This window comes from Pomacea canaliculata, linkage group LG5 (genome assembly GCF_003073045.1).
Source record: "Pomacea canaliculata isolate SZHN2017 linkage group LG5, ASM307304v1, whole genome shotgun sequence".
NCBI lineage: Eukaryota > Metazoa > Mollusca > Gastropoda > Architaenioglossa > Ampullariidae > Pomacea > Pomacea canaliculata.
Genome location: NC_037594.1, coordinates 30,203,383 through 30,214,737, shown reverse-complemented (window position 1 = coordinate 30,214,737; position 11,355 = coordinate 30,203,383). Strand labels below are relative to the sequence as shown.

Below are 11,355 nucleotides of genomic sequence, written 5' to 3'. Positions count from 1 at the left end.
AGGGGGACACCCCAGCCTCGCAGACCGCGGGAGGTGGACAAAGTAGAAAAATCCGTGGTGGAGTTTCGTGCCACCCAATGTTTGGTTTAGCAATTGAGAGCTCGGGGCACGCTCATACACCCGGTGACTCATACCCGGACTGTGGACAAGTGTGGGGACAGAACTGCAGGTAGGCGAGGTTTGTGAAAATACCCGCGAAAATACCCGCCTTTCCACCCAGCACCGTGACTGTGCAGCGGGAGGAACAAGCCGCAGGAATGAAGACTTGTTGCAACTTGCATGTCAAGAAGAGCAGGACCGTTACCTGGGCTGACACACTGGAATTCCTGCAGGTAGCAAACTCTACTCACACTGCAATCGTGTCGTGTTACTGAAGACAATCCGCCAAGCAAAAAGTCCTGCTGAGAACTGACGGGGAAAATATTTCTCTGTAAATTATACCTCCACAGAGGGAAACTATTCTGCTTTGTGAAAGGTTTAAAGGAACAACAGTATAATATAAAAAGTTTGGACTCGACAATTCGTATTTAAGGAATATAATTATGGTATTGTCAGTTATGTTGGAACTGAGCAACTGTGAGCATTGTTGCCAGGGAGGAAAACAAAGAAGAACGAAAAGAAAAACTTCGGGAGTGAATGAATTTAAAAAGATGAGATGATAATGGAGATGACAACTCTTGCGTTTAAAAGAAAAATCACGAACGACAACCCAAGTCTTGGAGAGATTATCAGGTTGTGTTTCTGTTCTTGCCATTGTGGCTACGAAGTTTAGGTTTCAGGTCTCACAGAATTGCTGAAAGTCTGTCGACACCATCTTGCCAGTGAACAACACTCTACCCTCAGTTCCCGCCTCCTGCTAGGTGATGGAGCTTTTTACACAAAATTTATATTTAATGGACTCCTGAATAGGTCATTGTGCTTTGATCACAAGGCGACCATCATGGTCATCACAGAAGGTTAAACATAATTATTTATTTAAAAGTGTTTACTTCGTATTGAGGCTTGGACAGGGTGAGAGCTTCAGAGGCAGACTGGTCCAGCGAGCTGAGGCCACGAACTGTGAAGATTATACAGTTAAAGTCCACTACTTACTACTTTACTTTTTTACAATTTGGGTCCGGGGTAGATGGAAGCATCTGCAGGTCTCATTAGGATCTCAATATTTTAAGACAGACATGTCACCTGACTGTACTCTGGTGTTAAGAAACTCTAGGAAAGGTTGTCTAAAACGCGGGGTGGGGTGGTGTGGGGTGGAAAGATTAGGAGACGAATAAAAAGAGAGAAAAGAAGAAGCAGACACGAAAGTTCAGGTTTATCCCTTGAATGTAATTTTTAATCTTCCTGTACAAATAGCTATCTCTAGATTAGCTAGATTAGCGTAGAACAAACACTGAAATTCACTGATTTCAGGAAGTAATAGACAAGTATCAGGCCGCCCAGTCATTATATGTATTATATGTACACAGCTGCATGTTGCCCATAGGACAAAAATGTCAGACAAATCAAGTCGTACTAAAGGTCGGTTGTATGTTGCTGACATTAAAAACATTTCACATGAGGCCTTTTCTCTGTCAAAGTAGCTCGCTTGTTTGGAGTGTTTACACATTATCACTACAGGAAGCTGAGTGTAAACAGTTGTAACCTCTGTTACTGTAAACAATGTTAACCGCTGGAGCTATTCCCTGCTCTGATACAGGCTTCAGAAACAGTTGTGTACCATTCATCCTCTAATATCCACCACAAGGAGACATTCAGCTTCATGAAGCCTGTACAATAAACGATAAACCCGAATTGTTTTCTTGCTGTGGGCGTCGACTTGTGGACTGCGTGTGGAGGGTGAGAATCTCGTGAAGCCGCGGACATGGCGAGAAATTCCACGATTACAAACTGAAATGCTTCTCACACAGAGCTCTGATCCTCTGTAAACACAAATACAGGAAGCTGTCGCCAAAAGAACCCAGCTGTGGCCGCCATTCGACTGTTCCTCACTTTTTACTCAAGTTTGTCACTTGTAAGGATGTATACTTAGTCGATTTTATTGAACTTTCTTCCTTGGTCAGTTGATTTGTGGACAGATGATGTTGACTGGCGAGGTCAAGGGTCATACAGGGTTGTCTGGTAATTATCAGGCAATTTATGCCTGTCCATCCCGTTCCATTGGATATTTCCCAGCCCATGGTATTAACAATCCTATGGACAACACTGAAAACCACTTTGGCTTTTGTTCTATAATTCCTGCTACTTCACATACAATAGATGATTCAGAGGAAAGATTTAAATCTTTGATGAATGAAATAACAGTAAATTTATTTTGCAATATCAGTATCGACTGGAAATACAAATGTGTGCTGTCCCATCCCATCCCATCCCATGTACCATACGCGCAGACACAAAAGTTCTAGAATTTTGTGCCACACGCTGGAGACAATGGATACAGAGAGCAAGTCGAGGCAAGGGCCTTCTCTAAGCAGGTTCTTCGTCTCCTAAATATTCACTTTAGTTAAGAAAAGAAACAAAATGTCTCGTCCTTCATCTTTAGTTTTAAAAAATCCAGATCATTAGTCAGCCCTGCGCCAGAGAAAAATGGTATTTTTAATGACATATAGCTCGAATTAAATGAACTGTGTTGTACATTATATCTTCACAATATCTCTATATCCTTTGAAAAGGAGGCACCGGGAGTCTTGTTTTGCAGCGACCTTTGACCCGTCCAGTGTTAAGAGCCTTGATCAGTTAAGTGGCTTACATTTTTTAATTGAGATACCAAACGGAATTCTCCATCCTGTTGACAGCTGCACCACTGGAGGTCTGGGTGCACTACGATTTTTAATTTCATCAATGTAACGTGCAGAAGTTGTTTGAGCCTGTGTCAGCAGTTGGTGTACACCCAGCAGCTCACATTGCACCGCCGCCTGCAGACAACACCGTGGCCCATACTTGTCAGCACTGGGTCAGGAGAGACAGACTGCCAAATAAAAGGAAAGTTTTATTGAAACAATCTTGTTGTTTCCCAAAACCTTCAATAGCAGTCACTGGTCTCCAAGAGAGAGGAACCTTCCATCCCCCCGCCCTCCTCCCCCCAACATGGCGGCGGCCGAATGATTTGATACAGACTTGATTGACTGAGAGAACTATAAGGGGACAGGCGTGTTTAGAGAGCGATGACATTTCCACATTGATTCTGGCATATTTACATGGTCCACACGTAACCTATGGTGTGGAGCAGTGGGTTTAAATGTCACGTGGTGCTATATCTGCTCGCCGGCAAAAAATGTCAAACCAACAGTTGGCGGCCATTGAGACTCCGGCACTGACAGCTAACTATAGTCGCCAAACACAAGCATGCTCAGCTTTCAGGACACAAGTCCATCCTAGTGGAAACACCGGCTGATGCCTGAACTGTCATCATGCAGGGCAAAGGTCTGCTCTAACAGGAGAGAAAAGCCAAAGTTTATGTTTATGTTTAAAACCAATCTCAAACTTCTGTGTCGGTGCACTGTTAGTGATGTCGGCGCCCGAGTTTATTTCTATCATAAAAAGATAAAAATTGAACTAATATTTGCGAAAAAGGAATTGACAGAGATTTCCATTTGATGAAAAACCAAAGCTGCTAATATTTTATTTGGCTAGACATTGTTTTAAACTCTGATATTTCTGTATCCTATTGAACAGAAATTATTTTTCAGAAAGCAATTTCTTTAAACAAGACAAATTGTCTGGCTCTTTGGCCCCATGACAATCAAAATGATTGATACCGATTACAAACAGACCTCAAATAGTTTTAGAGCCTGGAGTTTCAGCTTGCTCAAGAAAGATGAGATGTCTATCTATAGATGTCTAGATTATCTAGAAAGCTTCCTGATTGTGTCTGGAGCACGGGATGTGAGGGCAGAGAGCTAATCTGTGTGAAAATGGCATCTGTAACCAGTCCTTACTTACATCCTACCACCTCAGGGGTTTACCAGTCGTGAACACCGAGACAGTCCATAAAATTGTGCCCGCAAGGAGTTCAGGGAATAGCAGAGACAGGGGAAAAAAACATCGAAAACAACAGAAATGTGAGATACAGCTGTGCAAGGATACAGTGGACTATGTACTAAACACCAACTGAATGCTCGCAGGAGACCAGAAATAAAACAAACCCACACAAACATCAAATCAGACAAAACCCAGGGTGGCACAAGGGTATCTGTAGTCCACAAGAAGGTAGGCAATCATCTGACTACTAGCATGGATGTAGAAAGAAAGAAACTTACATATTAGGCCATTGAAGTCTAGAACATAAGACAAAAACAATATTTCAGATTTAAGCAAGCATGAGCGAGTGCAACAACATTTATTTAACTTTTCATTCATAACATCGAGGTCCATAGCAAGTTTAGTTTAGCGAGGTCAAACAACGCAGCAGATGTCAGAACTATTATGTATTATGCTTTACTATTCACATGTCACGTGACACATCACAAACACTAGAAACTGTCCTCAGATCACAATGTGCTTTACTTTAGCCGCCTTTGCCACTGTTATTGTCAGGCTTACAAACCTAGCAACAATCAACAACCACGGTCAATTTCATCATTTATTTAAAACATTCCTCCTCTCCCCTAAAAATGTTGATGTTTATGTTTGTGTACTAACACCTGACATTGGTGTGTCTGCTTGTGTGCACGGGTTTGCTTCAGTTCATAGTTTGTTTGTGTACACTCTAAAAATGAAAAACAGAACATTTTATCTTTTGTTAATGAATATTTCCACAGAACCCGTCTATATACCTCATGCTTGACTGTGGCACATAACAGTATTGTCATGAAAGCTGTACAATAACTTGGGAAAAAGGCTTTAACCATAACATTTGAAAGCACATAAACTCTGTAAAAATACATAAACATTTGGAGTTTGTTTCCTGATCACTTTATCTGAGTCTGTAAGCAAAGAGAGGAGAACAAAATGCGGGGAAACCAAGCGACTGTCGAGTCTTATATTATAATATATTAAACTAGAATGGACAGAATGTGGAGGTACAGAAAGTACAGTCTGGCCGCGAATGTCGGCCAACAGACAACGCGGGTGAGCAGGGAGGGTAGCAGTGTGGGTGGACAGTACAGACAGGGATGCTGGTCTGCAAGGACCAGAAGGTCCACTGACTGCACCCACTGCACTAAGTTGAAAGACTTCAGCGTTTCTGCTTGTCAGACCGGATTTCGTTGAACCAAAAGTAAATGTTTAAAGGATCACAGACATAATGAGTGTAACACATGTAACACTGTCGTACAAGTCATTCACATCATTGTGCAACATTATCTTGACCTCCCGCGACACTTCTTTCTACACGCGGTAATCTGTACTAAGGCCGCACACACGCATGCATAACACAAACACAAACACACACACAGATGCACACAATATATGCACATGCACATACAAACACACACACACACACAGACGCATATGCATTCTAAAATGTTAGCTAGTACAGTCTAGTACAAAGAAAGGTCATGGACACTGGGTTAAGTTATGAGGTGGGAATGGACTTTACACTTTGTTAATCCAATATTATATTGCAAATGTATTGATACAACAGCAAATATGTTAGTTATACTGACCTGGTTGTAACGATATCACAAGTACACAAACGCCCTCAAAAAGGTTACAGTAATTACACAGAGTATAGACTGATATGGAATCACAGGTCGGTGTGTTTGTGTGTTTGTGTGTTTGTGTGTTTGTGTGTTTGTGTGTGTGGTGAGGACGAGACGCCATCTAGCGACCATTAGTATGGCGACACCGTGACGACACAAAGACTAACTCTCGGAGTACACCATGATATCTCGGAGTACACCATGAGACTATCTTGGAGTACATCATGCAAGAGGAGGTCGCTAGCTACAGGAGTCATCATACAAGGGTCACAGAGGTCACGGACTAGTCAGCAGTTGATCCATTGACAAGCAGAAGTAAAGAAGGACGAGAAGGTGACTCGCCAAAACATCCACCGATGATGGAGCGACTCGAGCTCGTGTAGTCGACAGGACACAAAACAATCCACTCCGGTCATGGATTTCGTCTTTTTATTGTAATAAGCAAATGAATCTGACTCTCAACTCTCAACTCTTCAGTTTTTGACAGAACAATCTTATCACAATGGTTGGGCGCTAGTTCTCTGTCTCTGAAAACTTGAAATGTCAACGAATAATATTGTTTATCGCAGAATGTTGTGGTTGACGTCTGTGTCAAAGAATAATCTCTCATCGCCGAAGGTGGGAAAGAAAGATATTCATGACTAGCTTCCACAAGGACTGCAGGTCAAAGGTCATGACATATCGTCCAGTGTTGGGGACCACGGGCAGGGCGGCACAACCCAACAACCCAAACCCTGGTTTGTGCATCAATAATAAGTTTCAGTCGGTAAGTTCACTCACATCATGTCCTCCACAAAAGACCCGTCTGTGAACTTTATTGTTAATAAACAAGGCAAACAAGAAAGGTCTTGAACTTCTGGAAAATACTCCTCTCATCTGACAGAATAGTCTGACATTCCTGAACATAAACCACTTCATTATTTGCAATTATCGTGTGGCGGTTATGAAGCTACACTCATGGGAACTTATTGTTACTGAGGTGAAGCTTGTGGCAGGTTTAGTAAACTGAGCTGATGCTGAATTTCGAGCATACTAACGATCCTAGCTACTATATTCGCTATCTTATATATCCTTTAAGCACAATTAACTCGGCCCCACGCACACACTGTCACAATGACAACACAACTTTGTCAATTGGAGGTCTGAGAAATCCACTCACTAGAGGGCTTTCTGACATAATCACAAAAAGCAGGAAAAGATATCAGAAAGGAGAAAAGCTATCATTGTGGTTATTGGGAATCTCCCAGTACAAAGAGATAAAACCTGACTGTTGCTCATTGTCAGGCTTAGAGATAGCAAAACTTTATTTTCAGACATCTCAAAAGCTATCGATATTTGATTGAGGCGAGCAGTGCTGGGTGGGAAGGAACGAAAAATCAAAGACTTTGTGGCTAACAGCGAGCTACAGTTACAGACTCATGTCTATGAGATACGTACTGCAAATATCGGACGATTTAAAGGACGAATGAAGGAAAACACTGTTTGAAGGAACGACTACTCTTCCTCTACCTTACGAAATGGAGGTGGAGGTGTGGGGAAGGGGGAGTTGGGTGTGGGGGAGGAAGACAGATCGCCGAGGATGATGCAAATTACGATATCTCTAAATCTTCTCTGCCTCATCACCTTCGAGAGAGATGTGCTTGTCACGAGTATGGCGTCGCGATGATCTCTGGGAATATTTTCCAGTGCGTACTGACACTTTTATTCAATGCCAGAAAAAGCAGGAGAAAAAATAGCCTTTCCTTCTCGGTGCATTCAAGACACGTTGATAGATTAGTGAGAGGCATGACCGAGCATCGACATGTTGGCGCAAAGTAACATGTACAGATAGATGGCCCCTACCCGTCCTCGCACCCCCTCCATCACCCAGCTGTAAGATGGGAGGGACCTGGCCAGGGTCTACATTACACCCAGGTTTGACTGGTCGGAGTCAATGTCTGTGCACCAAGCTCCCTGCTTCCCTCCCTGAAGAGGGGAGACAATAAACAAGCCCACGTTTGGTCGTCCGCCGCGGGCGCCATGATGTTGGCAAAGCGCACGGAGGTGGAAAGTGGCTCCGCCATCCTAATGGACATCATCGCAACTGATGAGTAACGGCTCCCTAGCGCCTCAACTGTTTGGCCTGTTCTTTCTCGCAGTCACGTGTGACACGGGTGTTGGGTCAGTGAACATGTTTAGGTCCAACATGTGGCATGGCTGACTGTCCACGTGACCGCTGGTCCACAGCTCTTCACTCGCAGGTCCCGTCTGCTGGGAGTAGTTGTACACAGCATCAAAGCCTGCAGGTTACCCTGTCCGGGCTTGGCCAACATCTGAAGCTCACAATGGTGAATAGAAATGGACTGAACTTGTCTCCTGGGCTTAGTGCAGGCGCAGGACTGCAGTCTGTGGGTTATTAACGTCACTTCCTGTTTTAGACTCCAAGTGTAACCTGCACCCCATCACTTAACGGTCTGCGATTCCATCTGAAATTGGAGGAGAAGCCGGCCAAGAAAAAGCCTAAACACTATCCGGAAGTTTGTATTTATGCGCATGCGTGCACTAGAAACCACGTTCTTACTAACTGCATGTCTTTGCGCATGCGTGCATATGTTAACATGCGCGTGGTCGGTAACATTCCCCAGTAACTAGTTCAGTATTTAACAATCTTCTCACGCCACCCTCGGCGAAATTTGGAAAATACTAACTCACTGCATGCGCAGAAAAAATAGTTATAGTGCCTTATTTTTGTTGTTCTTTTTCTCGTGTACCCTTTCTACCCTCGCTCACAAATCACATTCAACTTTGTTTACGGCATAAACCTAATACTGCCAACATCTAGTAAACCTTTAAAGATAAATGATACTAAAGTCGAGATTAGTGAGATTCTTGGGACAAAAGATTTTTTTGTCGGTTGTATTGCTCTAAGTGTGTCTAGTAAGTTAAGGTCCAGTTTGACATGACAGTGAACAGATGTCTGTAAACATGTAAACACACAAACAGTATGCTCTCAGCAGATAAAAATAGAACTACTCATCGTCTCGTGAAGTCTCGCGAGTGCTTGCAGGTGTTTGTATGGATCAACAGGTACACACACACTCGTACACACGGAGCTACATTTGCCACAGAGCGTCATACTGAGCAGCTATCCCAACGTTTCGTGTTAAAAGCTGTTTAAGTTTTGCATGTCTACATCCATAGTTCAGTAATTTCTGTCTGGCAAGATGTATCCAGTGGTAATCACTTTGAAACACGTTTTTAACTCAAGAAAGCACACACTTACAACAAAACAACATCCACTAACACAGGAAATAACCTGATATAAATCATCACAACTTGGACTTCAGGGAAAGGACTTGGAAATGAAATTTAAAATTAGGTTCCAAACTGAAGACATGGGAAGGTGGGGGAGGGGTTAAGGTGTGATGTCGCTCCTGAAATGAAATCCAGGGCTGGGAAGTGTGGAAACAGGGTAAAGGGAGATAACCAACATCAACTCAAAGAGAGCATCATATTCTAGTCTCGGACTGGGAGTTGGCTGAGCCATTTCCAATCTGAACCACAGTTTGGCCCTGGCTATTGTACCTGACGATGCAGTCCATGGGTGGCCGCAAACTGTCCCGGTAGTGGGCGTCACGTGACAAGGGGCCCGCGCCATACTGTTCCACGTAGCTCTCGGAGCGCATGCGCGTGTTGATGCCCTTGCATCGCCAGCAGAGGATCTCCTTGAACGGTCCCCTGAACTCGCGGTTGAAGCGAGCGTAAATCACGGGGTTGAGGAAGCTGTTGGCATAGCCCAGCCACCACAGGATGCTGTCCAGCCAGGTGGGCGCCTCGCAGCGGCAGAAAGTCTTGTACAGCGCCAGGATGAAGAACGGCAGCCAGCAGAGGGTGAAGCACCCCATGATGATACCCAGAGTCTTTGTCGCCTTGCGCTCCTTGGAGCTGGAGCCTGAACCCAAGAGTCTCCCGTGTCCGGGAATCAGCGAGCGGATGGTGAAGCGCCGTCGCTTCAGCCGGTCGCTCTCGCTGGAGCTCTTGGGGAGGATCTCCAGGGACGCGTCGTCGTTGTTGTCGCCGCCGTTCTGGTGGTTCTTGCTCACCAACGAGCCGTTGGGAAGATACTGGCTGTCACCGGAGTCACGCGACGGCCTGCCCACCTGGAACTCCACGCACTTGTCGAAGCTGCCCACTTTGGAGCGCGCCTCGGCCTTGGCGATCTTGGAGGACACGAGCCAGATCTTGACGTACACGAAGATCATGATGATCAGCGGCAGGTAGAAGGCACAAAGCGTTGCATAGATCTGGTAGCCGATCTCCAAACTGATAATGCAATGATAGGGAAGATGAGGGCTCTTCCAGCCAAAGATCGGGGGGATGGAGACGACGGCCGAAGCCCCCCACACGATGGCGATCATGACCCCCATTCGCTTGGGCGTGCGCTTCATGGCGTACTGGAAGGGGCGCGTGATGACAAAGTAGCGGTCGACACTGATGACGCAGAGGTTCAGGATGGAGGCTGTGCACAGCAGCACGTCAGTGGTGGTCCACATGTCACAGACGACCGTGCTGAGGCGCCACGAGCCGTAGATCTGCACCGAAGCGCCGATGGGCATGACCAGGATGGCCACCAGCAGGTCGGCCACTGCCAGCGACACGATCAGCAAGTTGGACGGCGTCCGCAGGCGTCGCACGATGGCCACGGATATGCACACCAGCGAGTTACCGATGATGGTGCCGACGATGAGAAGACCCAGGATGATGCCGATGACCACCTGCGCCCACGGCTCGTACGGAGAGGGCGGCGGCAGGTCTCGTTGACGGTGAGGTTGCCGCCATCGCTGCAGTTGGCTGACGTCACGGCCAGGGTGGCGCTGCCCAGCAGGTTGGCCAGCGAGGTGCTGCCGCTGCCACCGCCGCTGCTGCTGGCCTGCCTGAGAGCGGAAGGGGTGACAGCGGAAGTGACGTCACTCACCAGCTCTTTGATTGTGTCCGTCACGTTACTGCTCTTGCCGGTTGGCATCTTCCACCCGTACGCTCCGTCCGCCATTCGGCCACCACCATCATCGTTTCTGGTGCTCGTCAGGGCTGCCGCGGCGATGGCGGCCGCGGCCACCCCGGACATGATGACGACGAGAGCGACAAGGGCGCAGACAAGAAGTCTGTTAGGGACGCGTGCGGGGCATTGGGTGGACGTTGCAGACGGCAACAGGGTGTCGGGTGGGGCTGTTGTCCCGATCAACGACGTCAACCCCGCTCCTACCTTTCCTTCCTGCACAGTTTGCGGTTTGCACAGCTTGTCTTCTGAGCAGCTTGCCTCCTGAGCTGCTTGCCGGCTGCTCTCAGACTACGAAACCATGTGCCTTGTCCGTGCAGGTTGTTTACCTGTCCCAGGCCCAGTCTCACAAGATGGCTTGATGAGATTTGCGACTTCGCACTTCTAGAGCTGTAGCAGTGGCAGCGGCGAGACCCTTTGGTCGGTTGGCAGAACACCTGCTCACATGTGATGCACAGGAAGCACCAAAAGCCAGAGAAGTGAAGCGCTTGAATAAAGCCCGAAGTTGTTTTTTTAATTATCTTAGCAGCTACGCGGTGTACGCAGCAAACATGTTCTTCAGAAAGCCTGTCACGTGACCAGGATTATCAGAAATCTGCAACAAGTAAAATGGAAATGTAAGGGCATTGCAGGTAACATTTTACTATTATTCGTCTTGGACATGACGACAGACTGTAACGA

General features: G+C 46.1%; 1 protein-coding gene across 1 annotated transcript; it reads right to left on the bottom strand.

Moving 5' to 3' along the window:
- Nucleotides 1-4,305: 4,305 nt before the first annotated feature.
- Nucleotides 4,306-10,585, bottom strand: LOC112564141 (5-hydroxytryptamine receptor 1-like; the record flags this gene model as incomplete). Its single annotated transcript, XM_025238755.1, has 1 exon — nt 4,306-10,585. A coding segment is annotated over one exon (1,458 nt), but the record flags the coding sequence as incomplete, so codon positions are not given.
- Nucleotides 10,586-11,355: the final 770 nt, after the last annotated feature.